Source organism: Tinamus guttatus, unplaced genomic scaffold (genome assembly GCF_059628265.1).
Source record: "Tinamus guttatus ecotype Peru unplaced genomic scaffold, ASM5962826v1 Tinamus_guttatus_pri_ptg000403l, whole genome shotgun sequence".
Lineage (NCBI taxonomy): Eukaryota > Metazoa > Chordata > Aves > Tinamiformes > Tinamidae > Tinamus > Tinamus guttatus.
In genome coordinates this window covers 388,321-410,514 of record NW_028288937.1, presented here as the reverse complement: position 1 = coordinate 410,514, position 22,194 = coordinate 388,321, and the positions used below count along the sequence as shown (strand labels likewise).

General features: G+C 52.0%; 4 protein-coding genes across 4 annotated transcripts; all 4 read right to left on the bottom strand.

Annotated features, from left to right (window-relative positions):
* Positions 1–538: 538 nt before the first annotated feature.
* GNMT (glycine N-methyltransferase) lies at positions 539–2,164 on the bottom strand. The gene is given in 10 exon segments (XM_088531255.1): positions 539–759; positions 839–944; positions 1,080–1,222; positions 1,556–1,604; positions 1,606–1,670; positions 1,747–1,874; positions 1,949–1,977; positions 1,979–2,023; positions 2,025–2,087; positions 2,089–2,164. Coding segments are annotated over 10 exon segments (885 nt in total). The 5' UTR covers positions 2,158–2,164; the 3' UTR covers positions 539–571.
* A 515-nt stretch (positions 2,165–2,679) lies between these two features.
* CNPY3 (canopy FGF signaling regulator 3) lies at positions 2,680–4,765 on the bottom strand. The gene is given in 9 exon segments (XM_088531254.1): positions 2,680–2,901; positions 2,983–3,100; positions 3,193–3,248; positions 3,251–3,314; positions 3,456–3,552; positions 3,740–3,773; positions 3,776–3,845; positions 3,847–3,863; positions 4,645–4,765. Coding segments are annotated over 9 exon segments (774 nt in total). The 5' UTR covers positions 4,751–4,765; the 3' UTR covers positions 2,680–2,689.
* Positions 4,766–5,263: 498 nt separating this feature from the next.
* Positions 5,264–5,984, bottom strand: PTCRA (pre T cell antigen receptor alpha). The gene is made up of 4 exons (XM_088531240.1): positions 5,933–5,984; positions 5,559–5,867; positions 5,440–5,478; positions 5,264–5,376 (listed from the first exon to the last, which is right to left on the bottom strand). Exons 1-4 carry the CDS (start codon positions 5,982–5,984, stop codon positions 5,264–5,266), a joined length of 513 nt encoding a protein of 170 aa, XP_088387366.1.
* Positions 5,985–7,576: 1,592 nt separating this feature from the next.
* POLR1B (RNA polymerase I subunit B) lies at positions 7,577–21,798 on the bottom strand. Its single transcript, XM_010217049.2, has 15 exons — positions 21,719–21,798; positions 21,287–21,454; positions 19,353–19,499; positions 18,899–19,031; positions 17,734–17,870; positions 16,462–16,685; positions 15,303–15,474; positions 14,305–14,476; positions 13,190–13,471; positions 12,414–12,547; positions 11,825–11,995; positions 11,116–11,272; positions 9,970–10,166; positions 9,340–9,593; positions 7,577–8,576 (listed from the first exon to the last, which is right to left on the bottom strand). The coding sequence occupies exons 2-15, from the start codon at positions 21,401–21,403 to the stop codon at positions 7,694–7,696; spliced, it is 3,180 nt and encodes a 1,059-aa protein (XP_010215351.1). The 5' UTR covers positions 21,404–21,454; positions 21,719–21,798; the 3' UTR covers positions 7,577–7,693.
* Positions 21,799–22,194: the final 396 nt, after the last annotated feature.

Genomic DNA, 22,194 nt, shown 5'->3' with positions numbered 1-22,194 from the left:
GCCTGGCGGACACCGCTAGCCTTGTTTGCTTCGGCTCTGACGCCCGGAGCGTTGTCGGGGCAGGGCTGCCCGCGTCTGCAGCTGGGACACACCGCGGTGCTCAGCCACAGCAAACGGTGCCGCCTCGGCCTGCGGAGCCTGCAGGCCCTCGGGGCCCAGCAGGGTGACGCAGGGAGGTGCTGCGCAGCCCGGCACCCAGCGCGGCCAGAAAGGGTGAGGACGGCACGTGGTGAGTGGGGGGAGAGCCCTCCCGCAGGTGGCTCGGCGCGAGGGGGGACGTGCAGCAGCTGCCTCTGGCGGGGGTGCCCCAAAACCCCGCGCTGCAGGGAGGCCTGGCTCGTAGAGACAGAACCGCCAGCACCCGGCCATCCCCTTGCCCGCCACTGCTCCCCTGTCCCCCGCGGCCCTGCCCTACACGGACACACAGACCCAGGGCTGTGGTAGCTGGCACGAGCGCCCTTCATTAACAGGAAAGAGTCCTGGTCTTTGGTGGTGAAAGGCACCATGGGGGGTGGTGTCCCAGCCCTCGTTACGCTGAGGTCTCTGTGGCCGTTGCTGCAGCAGCCCAGCTTCAGGCCGTCTTCTTCACGACATGGATGAAGTAGCAGGGGATGTGGGCCTGCCCCGGCGTGTAGGGCTGGAAGTCGCCCAGGACGCTGTGCTGGCACTTCCCCTGGAAGGCACCTTTCAGCAGGGCTGTGAAGGCCTCCAGCTGGTGGGGGTAGTAGGAGAGCCGAAACTTGCTGAGCAAGGAGGCACCTTGTGTGAGGCTAGTGGTCATGGTGCTGGGGCCACCACTGGCCTCCTGAGCCCCCGCTCACCTCAGCTCTGGGGATGCCCCGGCACTCCTCGGCCGGGACCTGCACAGTGTAGTCCAGGGTCACCATGTGAGCCTTATTGTTCACCAGCAGCACCGACGTGGTGATGTCCTTGGTCAAGTCACTCTGGGGACCGCGGGAGAGGCCAGCTGGGTCCTGTGGGCGCGCAGCGTCCCTTCCCTCCCTCCCTCCCCTGGCCCAGGGGCGGGGGGGTGGCCGGAACTGGGCTGAGTCCCTCCCTGAGCCTGGTGCCACACCTACCTTGTAGTAGATGTTCTTGCCTGGTGGGGCACAGCCCGTGGCCAGGATGTGGTCGTAGTTGCGGTGGTCAATGACCAGGACCCCGCCGGGCCGCACCATGCTGGCAATGTTCCTCAGCGCCAGCTTGTGATCGCTCTGGTCCCCTGGGGAGCAGAACATGGAGGGGTGGGTGGGTGGGTGGTGTGTGTGTGTGTGTGTGTGTGTATATGTGTGTGTGTATAATACATATATACATATATATATATATTATATATATATATAATATTATATATATTATATATATATAATATATGCCCTCCCCCCCCCCCAAAAAAAAAGACACCTAAATGCTTGGCCTCAATGGGCCCAAGAGCTGGGGTACCTGCTCAAGTGCAGAAGCCACCTCCCTGCGTGCGCGCGCGGACACACACACACACACACACACACGCCATGAGTTCCGGTACAGTCTCAGCCCGCACCCTGCCCCTGCGGCTCACCTTTGAAGTCGGGCAGGTGGGCAAAGGAGTTTCCCAGGCAGATGACAGCGTTCGAAGCCGTCCCCCGGCTTCTCCAGGTCCCGCTCCAGGGTGAGCCAGTTGGCCTCCTCGATGACTGCGGCGCGGGGGGTGAGAGCGGGCCCGGCCCGTGCCCCCCCACCACGCCCGCGGTTCCCCCAATGCTGCCGCACCCCATCGGTCGAAGGGCTCCTCCTTGCGCCGCTCCCAGCGCTCCTTCAGCGCGTACTTGAGCATCTTGTCGCTCGCGTCGGCGCTCGTCACCTGGAAGCCCTCCTCCAGCAGCATGATGGAGTCCACCCTGCGGGCAGCGCGTGAGCCGGCCCCGCCGCGGGCCCCGCAGCCCCCCGCCCCGCCGCCGCCGCCGCCTCTCACCCGGTGCCGCAGGCCACGTCGAGCACGGATGCGGCAGCGGTGCTGGCGGAGCAGCGCCACGAGCCAGCTGCGGTACCTCGGCCGTGCGGCTCCGCGTGTCGCCGATGTAGAGCTGCCACACGCGGGCCGCCCGCCCGTCTCGCGTACTGGTCCGGCAGCCCCTCGGCCGCTACCCCCAGCGAGCGCGTCCGGTACACGCTGTCCACCATCCCGCCGCCGCCGGCCGCCGCCGCTCCGGGCCGCCTCCCGCCCCGCCGCGCCCGCGCGCCCGGCCCCGCCCCGCCGCGCCAATGGCCGCCGCCGCCCCCGCGCACACCCCCCGCCCGGCCCCGGGACCCGCCCGAGCGAGGCGGCCCGCCCCCGGGCCTTCCCGCTCGCCCCCCGCCCCACCGGCCCCGCGGGCAGCGAGTGGGGAGCGTCTCTCTGCACGGGCAGCACCGGGAGCCAGCGCCGCCCCCCGGCCCCGCCCCGGCCAGCTGGGCACAGGGCTCCGGAGGCGCCAGGCAGGCGCAGGTGGTGCCGGAGCGGCCGCGCTCGCCCTTGGCCGCAGCCACGCCGGGCCTGCGGTACGGGGCGCTCCGGGCCCGCCTCCCCTGCGGAGCCGGGTAAGGCCTGCACGGACACAGCGCAGCCACGCTGGCCCTTGGAGCAGTCAGGTACATGGCTCAGGCAGATCCCCTTTCCTTCAGCACTCGCGGGCCTCGCCGTGGCCCAGCAGCACGGAGCGCGCGGCCCCTCTGCCTACAGCTCGTCGGCGGGGCTGTGCGCGAGCGGAGCCTCCTCCTGAATCCCGCTCTCCTCGGCACTCTCTTTCCTGCCTGGGAGGCCGCTGGCTCCTGCGCTCTGCTCCTTGCTCCCTTTCTTCTTCTTCTTGCCGCTCTTTTTCTTGCTCTGCTTCTCCCCTAGCCTGGCCAGGTCGCCCTTCTTGCCCGTCCACGTCTCTGCCAGGCAGCCTGGAGGAGACAGGGGTGGAAGGAGGTGCCAGGCTCCCCTGGAGCCCAGGCAGCCGCTGGCAGGGGGAAGGTCCCACTTACTTGCATCCTTCCCTTTGAGTACACGATCAGCGCAGAGGAACTGCGAGAGGTCTTCCTGCTGGTGGTGCCGGTACCAGTCCTCGATGACGTCCTCGTACTCCTCCACCAGCACGTCGCACTAGCGGAGGGAGAGAGGGGCGCCCAGCTCCAGCACAGCGGGCCAGCGCAGCCCGTCCGCCCAGGCTGAGTGCCCCTGCCCTGGGACAGTACCTGCTTCTTGAGGTCGGCCACCTCCGCGGAGGTCTCGTTCCACAGCTCATAGGGATGTCCATCACCACCTTGACGCCCTTGTGCACCAGGTTGTGCAGCGTCTCGAACGTCTCCGACATGCCCTGCGAGAGCGGGGCAGCCTCCGTGAAGTCAGGGCTTCCCCCGCACTGACCTTGGAGCCGGTGTCAGCTCCTGACACACACACGGATGTGGGCATGGAGCAGGGGCGCTCTCGGGAGCGTGTCCCGGAGGACAACCCTCACCTTCGCAAACCTGTTGCTGCCACTCCGTTCCTTGTGCAGGTTGTAGTCCAGAAGCCTCTTGCAGATGTTCTCCGTTACCTCAATTAACCGCACGTCCCTGCACAGAGACAACAGGAGGGATGAGCTGGGTGCCATGACCGGAGCCGCAGGCACAGGAGACTGGAACGGTGCCTTGTGCTGCCCAGACACCCTGGGAAGCCACATGCAGCCATGCGGGATGTCCCCGTGCATGAGGGGTGGCAACAGAGACCCCCATTGCCTCTTGCCCCATCTGAGTCACTTACGACTGTGTGTACTTGACGGGCGAGCCCTTCCCTCCAGGAAGCCGTACTTCGTGTCGATCACTTCCTTCGTCTTGCCGGTCTCCTCGAAAGCGGATTTCAGCTCCAGCGGCCACGAACTTGCACACTGCGGGGCACAAAGCATAGCGGGGTGTCAGGTTTTACGCCTCTCGAGCCGGCGACCAGGGCTGCTTTGGAAGCAAAGAGCTGTCGTGCAAGGAGGAGACTCCTTTGCTACAAGACAAGGACAGCTCTGATTCCAAAGGAGATGCCTTGAGGTGTGAAGGCTGGAGTTGATGCTGCAGTACGAGCTGGGAAGGGAGGGAACTGCTCCCCATAACGTCACCCACGGGGTGCCTCCGGACAGCGTCACCTTCCATACACGAAGGCTTATCCCTTCTCCTGGCAGAGGATCTCTTCTGACAGCGACAGCGCTGCAGTGGCCGCACACTCCGAACATGGAGGTGTTGCGCCGAGAAGGGCCCTCCAGCGCCCGGGAAGGTGCCAAGGAGATGCAGGGCCAGGGCTGAGGACAGGATCCTGCCCTGGGGCTGTGTGTGCACCCAGCGCTCGACCCCGGGGCAGCCTGCAGGGCTGGCGGCCTGGGCCCAGGTTGAGACGGCGGCCGCAGGACGTGTTGCGAGGGGAGCTGTGAGCCCCGGTCGTCGCGCGCGGCACCGCTCGCGTCACACCAGTTCGTATCTCTCTTTACGAGCGGAAGAAACGCTTTATTTCCCCTGTAACAACCAGCCCAGCAGAGCCGCGGAGCCCGAGCGAGGCGCAGGCAGCGCGAAGCGGCCTGGGCGCCTTCCACAGCCGGGAGGCGGGAGCCGAGCGCGCCGCGGCCGGGCGGCTCGGCGAGGCCTGGGCCCGCGGCAGCGCGCCGGGCCCCGCGCGGCCCCGCTCACCCTCGCACTTGCTGGGCAGCCGCACCCAGTCCGCGTCGTCGCCGCCGCCCGCGCCCAGCAGCGCCGCCGCCGCCAGCACGGCCGCCGCCGCCGCCGCCGCCGCCATCGCGCCGCTTCCGGGGCCGCGCTTCCGGGAGCGACCCCCATCCATCCCCCCGCCGGGTAACCAGGGAAACCGGCGGCGCCGGCCAATAGGAGCGCGCCTCGCTTCGCTCGCGGCCAATCGCCGGCGAGCTGCGGGCAGCGCGCGCGCGCCCTCCCCGGAGCACTTCCGGCGCCGCTGAGGCGGGGGGAAGGAGGGGGAGGGGAGGGGCGGGAGGCGCCGGGGCGGAGCCTCCGCCCCGGCGCCTCCCGCCCCTCCCCTCCCCCTCAGTGGGACCCGCCCCTCCCCCACGTGGGGGTCCCCCAAAGGGGGCTCCCCCTCAACCCCCCACATAACTAGGGGTCCCCCGTCCCCAACCGAATGCGGGGTTCCCCGTGGAAATGGAAAGAATCAGAGGTTTCCCCCCAAAATGTGTGTGTCGCCCCCCACCAGCCCCGCCATAATCTCGGTTCCTTCCTGCCCCGCTCCCCGCTTTGCCCTGTGGCCAGCCATGCACGGCGGGCGTCCGTGGGGCCTTCACGCGGCGGCGAGGAGCAGGGCGGTGAGGAGGGCGTCGAAGAGCAGCACCTTGAGCAGCAGCAGCCGCATGGCCACGAGCAGCGCGACGGCGGCGCAGGCGCGCGGAGCCGCTGCAAGGGAGGAGGCCTCAGCGCGGCCCCGCGCCGCCCGCCCGGCCCCGTGGGGACACTCACCGGTGGTGGGGCCCGTGCACGGCTCTGCGGCCGCTGCCCCTGCGGGGGACAGAGAGCGGCTGGGGGTGCCCGCCACAACCCGCAGCCCCGTGCAGGCGGCAGCAGCGGCAGGGCCTTACCGGCGTCGTCAGCGAGGGGCTCGGAGCTGCGCCACGGCGCAGCCGGGTCGGTGCCCACGTGGCAGGCGAGCGGGCGGGCGGCGCCGTCGGGCAGCGCGGACACGGTGGCGGCGGTGCCGCCGCGGGCCGCGCCGCGGGCCAGCGCGCGCAGGGGGCGGCCGCCGGCGCCGATCCAGACGGCCGCGGCGGGGGCGCCGGGCGGCAGGTCGCTCGCCACGCAGGCCACCAGCCGCCGCCGCTGCCCGTTGGACGCTGACACCGTCAGCGGCGGCGACAGCGCTGCGAAGGGGCCCGAGGCTGCCCCACCACCTGTGGGACAGGGATGTTAGAGCCCCCCAGCGCTGCTGCCGTCGCCCCCCGGGCTGGATACTCACGGGGCAGGAGCAGGAGCAGCAGGGCGAGCAGCAGCAGCCCGGGCACCCCCATGGCGGCGGCAGCGCCTCTGCGGCTGCCCCGTAACCGTCGCCTGCACCTGTGCGCGGCGGGCGCCGCCGGGGCCCCGCTGCGGTCGGGCTGGCGGGGGGCAGGGGCGGCGCTGGGGGGATCGCGGTGCTGCAGCGCGGCCGGGCAGGCCGGCCCCTCGAGGAGTGACCCCAGAACGAGGGCACGGCCTGTCCCTGCAAACACGGGTTTTGTCCCCTCGACACCTGCGCTACCCCCATCAGTGACACCCCCCCCATCAGTGACACCCCCCGCAGCGGTGGTACCGCCCTTCCCCTCCCCCCCGCCGGTGGTACCTCCCGCCCCCCGCCGCGGCTCCGCCCCCCGCCGCGGCTCCGCCCCCCGCCGCGGCTCCGCCCCCCGCCGCGGCTCCGCCCCCCGCCGCGGCTCCGCCCCCCGCCGCGGCTCCGCCCCCCGCCGCGGCTCCGCCCCCCGCCGCGGTCCGTGTGGCAGCGCCATGGCGGGCGCCCCGGCGCCGGGAGAGCCGCCGCCGCCATCGCCGGCAGAGTCGCCGCCCGCCGCGCCGCTGACCGAGGTGCTGCGGCTGGTGCGGAGCGGGCAGGCGCCGCCGGGCGTGCGGCGGCCCGGGGCGGCGCCCACGCGCGAGCCCCCCACGGCCTCGCGCCTCTCGCGGCCGCTCAAGCCCTGGGAGCGCCGCGAGCCGCCCGCCGCAGCCCAGCACCGTAAGCAGCCGCCGCGGCCCCCGGCCCCACTCCCCACCCCGCCCCCGCGGCAACACTAGGCCCGAGACCAGCTTTAAACCAAACGTTTTTTTATATAGATATAGAAACATAGAAAACTCTGAACAGCAGGTACAAAAAGTCTCCCGCTGCTCCCAGCGCCTTGCCCTGTCCCCGCGGAGCAGGCGTGGGAGAGGGGACGAGGAGCACAAGGCCGGAGCACCGCCAGGGGCTGGGCTGCTCCACGGGACCCGGCGGGTATCGAGTGACTTGGGGGCTGCCACCTCCCCTCCCGACACAGGGCACCCCCGGCCGGGGGAGCCGCGGAGCCCACCAGAGCGGCCCCCCTCTTTTTAAATCGAAGTGGAAGGGGCACCGGGAGCAGGGCCACGCGCTGAGCTCACCGCCATGGCCCGCGCCGGGGACGGAGCTGCCTCGGGATCCCGCCTTGGCTTCCCGGCGGGCTGCGGCTTCCGGAGCTGCAGCTAGCGCCTTTCGGCCTCTGACCACCGTCCGAGGCACGTGTGACGAAATAAAAAAAGATAAGGCAGGTCCAATCACTTCAGCGCGTAACCATCATTAAGGCATTGGTTTTGCAAATTTCTTTTTCTTTAAAAAAAAAAAAAAAAGAAAAAAAAATCTTGCTTTGTTCTGCTTTGTTCCTTTCCAGCATTCACTTCATGCTGTTTTATGACCTTTTCATCCTCACAGCTGCAGCCCGTGCTGAGGAGCACGAAGAAGCCCCGCTGCTTTCCAGCCAGCAGCCTCCTGAGAGCAGCGAGGGCGCCGCGTGGGCTCCAGGCTCCGCGGCGCAGTAGCCCGCGCTCCTTTCCGAAAGCTGAACGGACTTTGCCGGCTCCTCCGTTCCAGCCCCGCAGCTTTGCAGAGTGCCCCCGTCCCAATGCAGTATCAAACTAACCTTGCAACTGTTTGAAGAACCCAAGAACTGTGTTAACGCTCAACACCCTCCAGGGCAGGAGGCAGGACTTGCAGCAGGTGCCCGCGCTGGCAGAACTACTCCACGTTGAGGGTTGTTTTTATGTTCATGGCTGCCAACTCGGCCACAAAGTAGCAGAAGACGTGCGGGACAGGGACAACCTCGATGCTGTCAGCCTCGCCGCAGAGGGAGCACGAGTATCGCCGGTTGCTGGCCACGGAGGAGAAAGGCGGAGGCTGCTCGAGCACAGGGGACGTCATGCTCCCGCAGCTCGCGCACACGTAGGCTACGGAGCCATCGGAGCAGTTGAAGAGACGGTCCTGCAGCAAGAACGACGTGCCGTGGGCGAGCAAAGCGTCGCGCTCCATCTCGCCAAAGCGGATGCCGCCTTCCACGTTCCTGCCTTTGATGGGCTGGTTGGTGACGCTGTCTCGGGGCCCTGTTGTCCTCACCTGGAACTTGTCGGAGACCATGTGGCGCAGGCGCTGATAATACACGACTCCCACGAAGATGTCCACCTCCAGCTCCAGGCCGCTCACGCCGCTGTACATCTTTTCAGTCCCGAAGAAGTTGTACCCTGCGCTCTGCAAGGTCTCCCCGAAGTATTTCAACGCGGAGTTCTTTTCCGTGAAGGTGAACGGGGTGGCGTCGTAGCAGACACCGTGCAGCGCTGCGGACTTCCCTGCCATGCTCTCGATTAACATCCCGATGGTCATACGGGAGGGAAACCCGTGAGGGTTGAAGAGGATGTCCGGAACCATCCCGTTCTCCGTGAAGGGCATATCCTCCACTGGCCAGAGCTGGCTCAGGATGCCTTTCTGCCCATGGCGGCTGGCAAACTTGTCTCCTACAGTTGGATTTCGGGGCACTCTCACGGTGATGCAAGCTTTCTTGAACTTCCCAGTGCCACGGTCATTGCTGCACAACCTGACGTTGTCTACGATGCCGATTTCCTTGTTCCTATGGGGAAAGGATCACAGCAAAGGTTGCAGGTGGGCTAGTGATTTTTTTAAGCTTGGAAAAGGAATTGAGGGAAAATTGCTTTGCAAGTTGCAATAAAACAACGTGGGACTGCTGGGGACCACTGCAATTCTAGAGAAAATACCATTCAGTAGTGAGGGAAATCGGACTGCTAAAGAAACAGAGCTGGAAAGCAACACATAGGTGTCACCTACATACCTTTGGTTTGCCATTTTTAAATACTAGAAGGAGAGCTTTGATTTTCAGGGAATCAAGTGTCATCCATGATAAATAAATAACTGAATAAACCTAGTACATCTGTACAGTCATCTGACATAGAATCCCAATGCCAACTTCTTTTGCTCTAAAGGTGGCTCTGTCCATCAGTAAATTCACTGTCTTGGTGGAATATTAAAATAAAAAACTGGGCTCAGAGCAAAGTAGGGAGGAAAGCTCAGAGGATGAAGGGAGGAGTTGACACAGCCTTTGCCAACAAGCTCCTCTGTTCAGTGAGGAGCAGTGGAATGTTTCTCTTTTGTGAAGCTTTCAGCACAAGCCATCTGCCCTTTTGGAGGACAATTAACAAATACGTAGACTTTGCCCAAATTCCGTGAGAGTTACTTTTTTTCCTTCTCTTCAAAGATCCCCATGACTACATTATTTGCAGGGCTGTACCTGGTTTATAGCTATTCCTTTGCAGGGTCCAAATGCAAGCAAGGTACAGACCATCACCAAAACTTAGCTGTTATGTGGCTGCACTTACTGATAATACACAGTGAAGGCTTCCCCAGTGCTGAGGTTCCTGAAGCTGTAGAATGGGTCCCCTGGCTGCAGGATGGAGCCAACATAAGGCAGTCCATCAGCATCCAGCTTCCCGGCGAGGTTCAGGTCACCAGGCTTGATACCAAACACTAAGTTGTCGCCTCCCCTGTTGGCTTTAAGGGAAAGGTCAATGCTCTCCACCTTGATAACGCTTCCATAGGCGAACCCTCTCTCCCAGGAAGATTTGTTCACAATCTAAAAAGGAAGGAGAAAAAAAAAAGACTTGCTAATAACTTCAACATAGAAATGTTTTCCCTTCTGCATTTGTAACATCACCTTCCTAAACTAAAGCTCCCAGTAAGTCAGCATTCCCACAGATGCAGACAACGTCCTGCAGCTTCCATTTTTTCCATTTCCTGGACGCCTACCACCTTGCACGAAGGAGCTCTGTTCTACTCTCATCATCTCTTGCACTACCTGCATTGGGCAAATGCTACTTACATTCCTTTATCTGCCCTAACAGAACCTGTGGAGTAGCAGAAACGGGCTCCCCTCAGCTAGATTCTGCCCTGCTTTGTAGTTTCCCACATCCCACTACAGAGCAGCAAAATTCAGTGGTTTGGCTCCTTACCATAGCGTCTTCCATGTCATAGCCACTGTAGGAGATGACAGCCACGACGGAATTGGTTCCAATCGGATAGCTGTCCATGTCATAGTAATCATACATGCTGGGCCTCACCAGGGGGCTCTGGGGGGTGTGGAGGTGGTACAGCTTGTTATCCGAGCGGTCCCTGTAGTTATAAACTGGAAATCCCATGGTTTGCTTTCCTATAAAGGAAGAAATCCAGCTGTACTTAGGATCAACTCAAAGGTAACCAGCGATTCATCCTTCAGGTATCTTGTTAAAAACAAAGCTGGAAACACAGGAGGATTGTCAGCCTTTATAATCCTTGGAATTTAACAATTGCCCTAAGACCTGCTACAAAACCATGTTGTAGCTGTTGTGTTTCTACAAACCACAATATTCAACTTTTTTCCAATCATTAAATAAATAATATTTGCAGTTTTGTGCCTCTTACAGAAATTCCAAAAACCCCAAATGGGTCTTGTTGAAAGTTTCACATAGTGAAGCAAAATTTACATATTCTCAGGCCAAAAAATAGCATTTGTTGCAGTATAAATATACTGGCAGAGAAAACAGATTTTGAACGTAGTGACATTGGAAAAAAAGGAAAAAGTGGTACTGTTTCAAGGCCACTTTTCTGTTGTATTACTGTCCTGCAACAAATGGTCTCCCCAAAGTTGCAGAGTCAAGGCAGCACAGTCGCTCACGGAAAACAGACAGCAAAGAAGCCCCACGCTACTGCAGAGCATTTACTCCAGCAACCAGTTAGAAATAGGTCAACCTACCTCACTCACAGGGAGAGGAGGACTGTTGGCAGTGCAGTTATCAGATATTAAAACCACCATAAAGTTGTAAGAGTGGTTCACCTTCCCTTGTTTGTATGGTCAACAACTATGAACCGAAGAAAGCTCCAACCCTCCAACTCACCCCCCCAAGAAAAAAAACAAGCAAGCATCAGTGCAGCAACTCTGTAATGCTTGCTGGAAAGCTGTCAGGATGATACACTTGATTTAATTTACTTTTTGAGACAACTGCTGGGGCGAGGGGCTGCTGTTTTGGAGTGTAAAGAGACACACTGAAACAGATACAGGAGAGATTTCTTCCCTTTCCCCTTGCTTGGGGACTCGCAGCGTTAGCTGCTACAGAACGTACCCATCTGGCACTGGTACATGTTTCGAGGGCTTTGGTTGTGGTCGGAGAAGGGGATGAGGTTGGCCACCACGCTCAGGATGCTGTGAGGGAAGAGCTCCTGGTGAGTGGTCACTCCGGGCACGACCTCCGACTCCAGGGCTGCAACGTTCATGAAGATCTGCAAGAGTCAAAACGGATGGTGCCCATCTGCCTTGTTCTTTTAAAGGGAGGAAAGCAAAACAAAGCTGCCTCGCACATCTACTCGTCCACTTTGGTTTTATAGCTGTGATCTTTGTCTGCACCTGACTGTATTAGCAGTCAAGAAAAATACCAGACAACTGTCAAACTGCCCATCACAGGGTAGAGCACAGGGAAAGCAACTCGCAGACGAGGAAACTGCTAGAACACATCGCTTTTCATATCTCCCACTTTAACTGAAGTACCAAGAGGTAACACATACGACAGCAACAACCCTCCTCAAAGGCTTCATAAAGTTAAAACCAAGAGTTTTCAGCTATCCAAAAGATACCTACAGTTCACATGTAAAGAAACACGCAAGGAATCAACATCGAGATAACCAAAACCCCACTTTGTCACCTATTCTAGCTCTTTGATTCAAATTTCCATGCCTCCTTCTCAGTTCCTTTCACAAGTATTTTGGAAGATACCCCTTTTGAAGCAGGATACCTATGCAATAGACAGTACTGCAAAGCAAACACGCATGCTCTACCTGTTCCAGGGTACCAATCCATTCCTTCCTTCCATAGGACAGATTTCTGACAGGCCGCACCATCCGGCAAGGGGTAGTAAAAATGAACAACCCAGGGTACAGGCTTGGTTTTCCTGTCTTTGGGATAAGAACCACTTCTGCCCGTGCAGGAAATCTCTTCTCTTGTGTAATCTGTTGGCACAAAGAAATACCAGTTTAGAAACACAAATCAGCACCATTTTAGCTCCCACAGTGAGAATACCAGCTGCAAATATAGCTACAATATAAAATGGACAAGAATAGATTTTTAAAAATCCTATTTTTAGAAAGATTTTCACCAAGGAGTTACAGAACATCTCTATCTTAAATCTTTCGAGGAAAAAAAAAAGTGCCTGTAACAATAAATAGTTCACAAACTGAGAGACCAAATATATGGACAAACTGAAATGCTCACTCCCATAACACCATCCAACCATATGCAACCTATAGAGTCAGTGGAAAAAAAAATCAATAACAGGAGGTTAAAAAACAACAAAAAGGTTCCAAGCGTGTATTTTTGACTAGCGTATCTTGAGATTGTTTAACTACATCATGTTTTAAACAAGACAACCTTGAAACGCCGGAGGGTTTCTGCAATCTGCGGAGCCAGCTCCTGCTCCACCCAGCCCACCACAGAGCCGTCCAGCACAACTCGGTAACACTCTGCGTAGGGCTTGCCTGGAGTGCCATCAATGGGAGTGACACCTGTGAGGGCAGGAACAGCCAGAAAAGCAAATGAAACCGGGAGGTTATTTCCACAAGAAGCCTCAATTGCACCAAAAAGCATTTCAAGGCATTAACAACCATTTATACCATTGTGCAACGTAAAAAGGCAGAGCTGTAGGTTACCTAATGGAAAACATCAAATATACACAACCAAGTAAGGCACTTCCCCTGCCCTTACTTTTCTGAATTAAACCATCTGACTACCACAATAATTAGCTATAATGTAATTCAGCAGTCACCAACAACACTAAAAAAGTGACTGTTTCGCCCAATATCTTTGCTTGTACTGTGCCCTTTCTTGGGTTTAGGTGAACGTTTTCACTCTACAGTATACAGCCTCAAGGCATAATTTTGAACATTGCATTCTCCAAAAAGTTTTAACACTTAATAAACACAAGCAGAAGTTTCCAAGCTACTTATTATGCTTACATATATAAGCATAAGTTTAATGGCCACTTGCCATTAGACAGAAGCACAATAAAAGCATGTTTACCTCAAATTCACTTTCTGATTTCAGTAATTTACAGTGACGGTACTTGGAGAACATTTCACAGATATGGGTTTAAAGGACAAAAATGAAAAAAAGAAGACTGCCAAAGGAAGAGAGCCAATAAAACATACCTAGGGAACACATCAAAGGTGGAAGGTCTATGACAGACACCATCTCTGTGACTATTTCACACACAGCTGTCATGTGGTTCATGAGACCACAGGGCTCTCCATCTGGGGTGTCCACAGGGCACAGGAACCCCCAGGATTCGGGCAGGAGTTTGCGCACAGTCGTAGTTCTCATCTGGGAAAACGCTGAGCCCCTGTGTATGCAGCGGAAGTGGGAAAGGTAGCGAACAAAATTCAGCTTGTCTCCTACCACACACAGACCGCTGTCCTGCAGCATGCCCAAGCCTTAGGGAAAAACAAACAAAAAAACAATTTGGGTCAGCATGTAATACTATACTTCTCTTGTCAAAGCTATATGTCATTTTAACATTTTTCACTTACAAGACCTAGAGAGGCTCACCCAGTTCCAGACACAGAGGTACTCAAGAGTCTCAGTGAACTGCAGTGGCCAAGAGACCTTTAAATTTCAAACTGCAGCTTAAAATCCAATTCCTTTTTTTAAAAAAATAAGTCGCTCCCATCTGCTCAATGAAACAATCTGGGAACTTGTACCTAGTATCCAAGACATTTTGAAGAACTCTGAGTGTCAAATGAGTGTTTCTGGTGGACAGCCAATTACTTCATCACACTAGATGGCCTAGGGAAGCATCATGTAATCTGAAATTTACAGTTTAAGTGCAGTTTCTCTGTTTGAGCTCACATGACAGATGGTGCAACTGTGAAAACATTTGTGTCTTAAATTGTACCTAAGGAAATAATCTTTGGGAGAACAAATGAAAACATTTGATGATTTTGCTGATGCTAAATTTAAGTTCATTTATTTATCTGGGAAGAGACACAATTCTAATAAGGAATGTTATGTTGTACCACGCAGAAAACCTATATTTGTGTAAAAATGTCACCTTTTTCTCTTAACAATCCTCTTCCCCCAACCACTATCTCCCTAAATTCATTTACAGAGTATAACATGTACATAAAAACAGTTACTTTTAATTAAGAGTTCTTCAGTTTTCTGTACTTTTTTTCTCCTCATTCTTCTTAGTAACAACAGGAGGGGAAAGAAAAAAAAAAAAAAAAGAAAAAAAGAAAAAAAAGGCTTCCTGAGCCTGAAGAGTTACCAGTTTTAGACCGCAGGTTACCCGTCGCAAGCAGATACTCAAATGGCTTGGTGAAGTCCGCTGCCAGGCCGAAAGCTTTCATCAAGTTGTCTGTATTCAGACTGATATCTGCCTTTTCTGCTCTCTTCTCCAAAACAAATCTAACAGAATGCAACCAGCTTTCAAGCCTCTCCTATGGTTTGAGAGTGAGAGATTTACATTTATAACAGGAAAATGATGGATCAAATTAGAACTTCACATTTCTTGTGTGCAGGGTTAAGTATATGGGACAGAAATCCTTTGAAATCAACAGGACGGACAATTTCAAGTGACTTAGCATTTTTTTCAACCTTCAACACTGCCTTCATCCTACCAGGGTATTCACAGGATCATACCAACAGAGACCTGCCAGCAAAACGCATATCCAGATTTCCTGTTTTCTGGTAGCAGGCCCATACAGTACTAAAATGCTTCACAGAAAATACATTTAATTTTATTTCTAAGTCACTGAGAAACCTCAGAGAGCGGCAGTTTTATTAGCCTTTCAACAAAACAATGCTAGAGAATATTTTAGTCAAATGGGTGAAACAAGATGCTGTTAAGAATGAGTTAGCTGGTAACTCTGGGAAATATCTTTCCTTGGAGATCACTACTACTTCACAATGTTTTTCATGGTTTACTCAAATTTTTCCTGAAAGAAAAGGGGCAGAGTATTTTCTTGCACACTTGCCACATGAAACAGCAGCAAGCCCACAATGAGACAGATTAACTGCTTTACCACTAATATATCACTTGATGCAACAGAAGTATGTTGCCTCCAAACCCTTTTTGAATACAAGAGGGATAAGATATTCCTTTTCCCCTGGACTCGCACCCTGTATGGGGCACTTTCATTTGTTCCAGAAAGCTCTGAGGCTGTTTCTTTCAGAATTTATACAGACTTTTATTTAGCAAATTTAGTATGCTATTGTACTAGTGTGACAGCCAAGTTGTCTGGTTTAAATCCCTCAAGATCTCACCTTTAAAAACATAAGGAAAAGCTGCCCTGGGGTAAGCACTTCTTGATTCATCAGACTATCTGGGTTATCCTCCATACACTCCCCTTTGGCAAAGGCATGGAGCTTCCGGGTCATCATACAAAGCAGGTAGAATTTTTCGGTTCTGTTTGTCAAGTGGATGCAGATACACTTGCTGCAGAAAGAGGAAAAGGACAATTAACACCATTCTTTCATACCAGCTGTTTTTCAAGCTCATCATAAATAATCTCAGACCAAATTCCTTAGTTGAAAAAAAAAAAAAAGCTTTCCCACGCATCCTTAATATTATGTGAAAATTTCACGAGAAACAGATTTAACATAGAAATGACCATCTTGTTGTTACAAGAGACTAGTTTTATCAGGAATACACCAAGGTCAGTTTTACACACATTAGACACCTTCACATGTAGGCAGTTTATGTATGCAATGCAGACAGGCAAACACAAGCAGGTTGCCTTGATATTTTCAGTCATCTGACCACTTCCTATTTACAAATATTTAAAAAGACCTGGGAATCACAAGTGATCCATTTTAAAAGCTTACTAAGATGTCAAAGAACAAATACACACCTTACTGGGAAAAAAAAAATACATAGTTTAACGCTTGTGATGCTCTAACAGCCTCAAAGCTAGCCCTTCCAATCCTACCCAACTTTTTCCGTGGAAAAAATGGGTTTTTAAAGCATCACCTTGTTTGTACTACATAAAAAATAAATGCAATTCTCCTAATAGTGGTCAATGGCTGCACGAAACAGCTGATATTAAGTGCTGCAAATTGCAGTATTTCCTTTCAACAAACTGAGCCTTGATCAGTCACAGACCTCGTTCTGTCTGCTCTTCTCTTTCTTCATCTGGAATATTTATGATTTTCATTAAATACACCATAAAATCATATCTAAATAAGAAATGGTAAGGTCTCCTGAAAGCAGACAGATCCATTTTGTGGATGCTCGTATCAGTCTGTAGAAAACCTATTTCTGAATACCACGGATCCAGATTATCATTAATATCTGGAAGTCTTGTCAAAACTGTCCGTCATTTTACAAGCACATGGGAAACTCTTAACAAATACAATTTGATACAACACAGCAGCTTTCTTAAAAGTTGCCTAAATGCACACACACTCCTAAACGCATACACACTTCAAAAGGAAGTCAGCAGCCTGCTCGTTGCTGTACCACTCAGGAAGGTTAAGTTTTACTCGGAAGCTCCTTCCCAGGTAATCGAGGACCTTTTGCTGTGTAAAGCAGCCTGCATCCAATACCGCTCTCATCATCTCAGCAACACAGTTCACATAAAAGGTGTCATCTTCCTTCTCTTTGACCAGCTCTTCAAATATCTGGTAGTCTGAGAAATTAACTAGTGCCTGAAAGACAGAAAAGTAACAAGTCAGGAAACAAAACAGTTGCAGCAATGTCTGGCCCTAAAATAAAGGAGCAGGAGCAAATCATCCCATTGATTTAGGTTTTCACTCCTCTAGAAATACCCTTCCACCATGCAAAGCGTAAAGCTACTGCGCGGCTGAAATTCAAGGGAAGGACAAGGCTGCACAGACCCTAATGATGATCATGTGTCCTCCAATCTACCCCTGGGAAAGACAAGTGTGCACCCAAAAAAAAAAAAAAAAACCTCAAACCAAACAGGCTTCTTCTGTTTAGGTATTGTCTTATATTTTTGTAGAACAACCTCACTTACAGTCATGAATTGACTATTGTCTCAAGCTACTCATTACGCTCATGCAAGTCAAAAAGAGATCAGTGTTTTACAATGAATTCTCTTTAGCTTCAGCACTTCACTACTAAAGCTCACTCTTAAATCCAGTATTCTTAGCTCTTAGTTTTATAAGTTTTCAAACCATTTCTTTAAGTCAAGGGGAAGGTGATTGCCTTGCCCACCAATGACTTCTGTATCTACTGACAATATTCACTCATCTTTTAAGTAAATTACTTCTCTACATAAAAGACAGAAATTTCAATATTTGGATGGAGTCAAACTTCTGCCTGCTGTCTGAAGAATATTTTAAATCTATCCACAGTACTCAGACAGACCTGTCTTTTTTTTGTTTGTTTTTGTCTCCCAATTCTTAATTCCTCACAGTTCCAACAAGAAACGGTACTTTTTTTTCCCTCAGAAGAGACAGTTCACCAATTTACATTTAGATGGGTCAACCTGACTGAACTGATTAACATTGCTTATTCAGTGAACACTTCAGCCATGATGGAGATTGACTGAACTGTTCCTTATTCTGCATGAATCATTCTTTTGAAGAAGGGGAAAAAAAGAAAAATGACTGAAAAGGATGACTGAAAATACCTTGTATGGAATTAGCTACTTAATCATTACTCAAAGAAAACAAGTGTTTAGCAAAACTTTTGTCTTTGCTCAACACAGAAAGCACAAGCATAGTTACTTACCTTCAGAGCAAACCCCAAAGGCAGGAAAAACAACTCTTTCTGGAAAATGAAGTTCAACATCACACAACCATTTTCCAAGTAGTGAAGGTTCATATTTATTGCAGTGTGCTCATCCTTAACACAGTGCAACACTACTCCTGTAAAAAATTAACACAAGCAAAGAGCAAGGTGAGCTGTACAGAGCCAACTGACCACATTCCTGTGACGTGTCCAGATAAGTAAGAGTTACAGGTTTCATTATAAAAATCTAGGCATTTCATGGTTTAGAACACAAGGCAGAGAACAGTCGTCCATCTCAAATAAATATGTCAGCTCAGATCAGTTTTTAATGGACATATGCCTACAGGGTAGCTGGCATACTTACTGAGAGGCTCAGAAAATGCATAAGGGTTTTAAGAAAGGGAAAGCCCCAAGTCTCAACTGTCCTGTCTATAATTTTAGGTTAAGATTACAGCAATATAACAAGAACTTCTCTTAAATTCACTCTGGCTCAAGTTTCATATCTCTTGGTAGGATGGTACCTTTGATGCAGTGTCTCTTGGTCCTACTATGTCCTGTTCACTACAGGGCAAAGGAAAAATAAAATGAATGGGAACTGTTCAAACTGGCACTGCCTCCAAACTCCCTCCTGTGGAACTGCACGTTTCAGTCAAATCAGCAGGTGATAACTTCTGATTTAGAAACATAGCTGATATGACTTAGCTGATTTTTAAACTTGCTTTACTGAGTATATGCGCAAAACCTGCAGGACAGCCAAGAGTCCGTCTAATCTGCTTTACATAGATAAAATCTGCCACCTTGAAATGCAAAAAAACAAATTCAGTTAAATGACTTTAACAGTTTATGCTGATTTTTACCACAGCTTTAGTTATACCTTCTCCATAACAAACGCTTTCATTTACTGCATGGTCTAGAACACAGTTTTCTGGCTCAGCACAGACAGTTCATGCAACTTCCAGAAGAAAAGAACATGCCTCATGCTTGCACTATTACAGTGTTTTTGATCCCTTATTTTTCTGTGTAGTAAAACTCATCTCAAAATAAAAACATTTTGCAAGAGCTGCACCAAAGCAAACTATCAGAATATCAGTTACAGTTAGTCAGTCACTCCTGTTTGTCCTCTAGGAGTTATTTGAAAGTTGCTGCCAGAAATTCTTCAGCTTACCGTACTCTGTGAAACCAGGGCCTCTGTTTTTCCACTTGTGTCTTGTCATGGCAAGAGGGAAATTCCGCCTGGGCATAATCAACATTCTAACAACTTTTTCTAAGCCATTAATTATAAAGTAGCCTCCCATTTCCTGGCAGAAAAAGAAAAATGCTCACTGTGTGTTTATAAACTCATAATCCAGCTTTTTATGAGAGAAAAAAAAAAAAGCTTGCATTATACAGTTCAAAATATATCTGAGCACCGTGTTTAGAAAGGCTGCACTTGCCACCACTGGCTATTAAATTTAAGTTTAGCATGTCCACTCTCAGCTACATGGTCTCAACTACTGGCAGCAGTAGAGAATTTATACAATGGAAATGTAGGTATTAGCTAAAGTCCTTTAAAGGAAAGCAGGCTTTACACATTACTCATACCAAGCACAGATTTTCTCATTTCACAAAAATACACTTACCTCTTCTTCCTCGTGGTGCTGGATGAGCTCTTGAGCAGAAAAATTATAGAGGTTGCACAATTTAGACTTCACCATGATTGGAATATACCCCAGGGGCTGTTTAATGGTCCCTTGTGGAATGTCATTCACCGACCAGCTGATGTCAGCCTAAAACACCACAACATAAAGGATTAAGGAAATTAAGTTGCCTGCTTTCTTTTCTGCTTTATTAATATTGTGCGCCTGATAAAACCCCAATAAGCACACTATCATTGTAGAGAAAACATGATAATCATAATAAAAAGCAGAATTAACGGATTTAGTGATAAATATTACGCTCTGGAAAACAGTCAACATTGGTTTGCGGACAGAAATCGGACAAATCTAGGTCTATGAAAAGAAACTACTAGAAAAAGTGGAAGAATACTGTAAATGCTCAAGGGGAGAAGATCAACAGCAGAGGCCTACAGAGCTTTTCCCTAAGATTCCAAAGATCTTTGTCTATTTAAAATGTTTTCTTAAGTGATTTAAAAAGAAGGAAAAGAGAAGAAAAAGATAGTTTGCTTAAGAAAGTAATTTATTTACAATAATAAGATGTAACAGAGAGCATATGGAAGGATCCCTTGTCTGTAAGGTGATAAAATGCAGAGTGAGAAAAAAAAATCTTCATTTTATTTGCAGAATGATGGGCTCTAAAGGAGCTACTGCCACTCAGGAAATAAATTTTGTCATTACAGTATGAAAATACCAACTCAAAAGAGTAAACAAGTCTTGGGAATTACCAGAAAAAGGAAAAGCAATGTCACTGTGCCTCTCTAAATCCATGGTGCACTCTACAGTGAATCCTCTGCACACTTCTAGTCTCAAGTATGACCAGAGGTTCCAGTGACTTCTGTGCAAGGAGCTGCTAGAAGACTTTTTAGCTTAGAAAAGTGGGGTCCAGAAGGATCTGCTTAAGATTAGCACAGTGAAAGCAAATAGGGAATGATTATTCCCCGATTCCTCCTGCACAAAAACAGGGAATGGGACAACTAATCCAAGCACGGTGCAATGCTTCCCCAAACAAGGTACAACAAACATGTTGTGCTGTGACTGTCCAACACACAGATTCAAAAAGCAAATAAACAAATAAAGTTAGGAAAGAAAGAGTGAACCGATTTGGATATATATATAAACATATATAAGTTATATATATATGAAGTGTCTGTGAAGAATCTGTGAATGCTGTACTATTATGTTTTGACAAGATACTGCATTTGCAGCTGCTCTTACCACAGTAAGTTACAATGCTTCAGAGAAAGAAAGTGACGTGAAATTGCACATAATCATTGTTTTGCAAAAGACTCACGTAAATCTACATCTTAGACAAAGTTACACAATTTTAGTGGCAAACAGCAAAAGTCTTCTGACGCTATCACAATGCAATAACTGATGAACATGTGATACAAGCAGGAGAAATTTATAACTCTAGAGCAATACTGATTCTGAAGCCTTGATTCCTACAGAAACAAGATTTGCTTTATCACATTCTCTAAGACTAGACAGGTCTCCTTCCAAGACCTTCTGAGCTGGCTAGCTGATTTTTTACAGAAATTAGACAGCAGAATAAGGAAAATGACTAAGGTCCTATTAAAAAAAAAAAGACAGAGAGGAAAGAGATTTTTCCAAAACGAAAAAGAAAATGCTTTTGCTGTGAGCTTATACTTCACCAGAAATCAAGACTCCATGCAGGACATAGTTCTTCAAAATACCTGCAAAGCAGGTGGAACCTGAAAATGACCTGTAGCTAAAGTTGGAGCAAATCTGAGGAGAAATGAGAAGTAAGCTTTAGTTAGCGTTGCTCTCATCGAAGCGGTGATGCTACGTAACTCTGTGTAACAGCATAATATGTACAAGACCCTGGAAAAGAGCGGTGGGCTCCCTACAATCCCAGGTCCCTTTCCCCCTCCACTCACGGTGACTTTCCCCCGATACGTGCTCCGCAGGCCCCTGCACTCCGCCGGGTAGACCTTCATGTCCTGGCAGATGGTCCCCTTTGGTACCATTGGGGGAGAGATGGAAATCCCAACCATGGCCAGCGAGACACGCTCGCCTCTGAGGGCGAACTCCACCGGGTGGAGATCCTGAAACAGAAAGGCGATCATGCTTAAGTATATATGTGTTATATATACATATATATATATATATATATACACACACACACACAGATATTAATAATGTATGTGTTAAATATGTATAAATATTTATTATACGTAGGTCAGAAGAAGAAGGGCTGCCACAGCGTCGTCTGCCGCTCTCTCAAACCACCCCCTCCCCACCGGCTTCCTTGACTTGCTCCCAGCCCAGACAGCCCCAAAATCCCCCATTTTGTCCCTCGCTCCCTCCACCTGCACGGCGCGGTAGACGCCCTCGCTGATGGCGTAGTTGAAGGAGTCGATGTGCGCCGCGGGCAGGTCGCGGCGGGCCTCGCCACGGGGCAGGTCGCGGCGGGCCTCGCCACGAGGCCGGTAGCGGGGCCGCGAGCACAGCCGATGGGGGTCACCGCCATCCCCACCGCCTGCCGCCATGTCCGCCGCCATGTCCGCCGCCATGACGCCTCCCGCACCGCCGCGCCGCGCGGCCTGCTGGGATGCGGGGGGCGGGGCTAGGAGGGGCGCGCAGGGCAACGTGCGCACGCCCCGCCCCCTCGCGGCGTTTGCTCCGCCCCCTTTTGCCCGCGCAGGCGCAGCAGCGCCCCGAGTAACGACCGCGTGTGCGCGCCCCGCCCCCTCGCGGCTTTTGCTCCGCCCCCTTTTGCCCGCGCAGGCGCAGCAGCGCCCCGAGTAACGGCCGCGTGTGCGCGCCCCGCCCCCTCGCGGCGTTT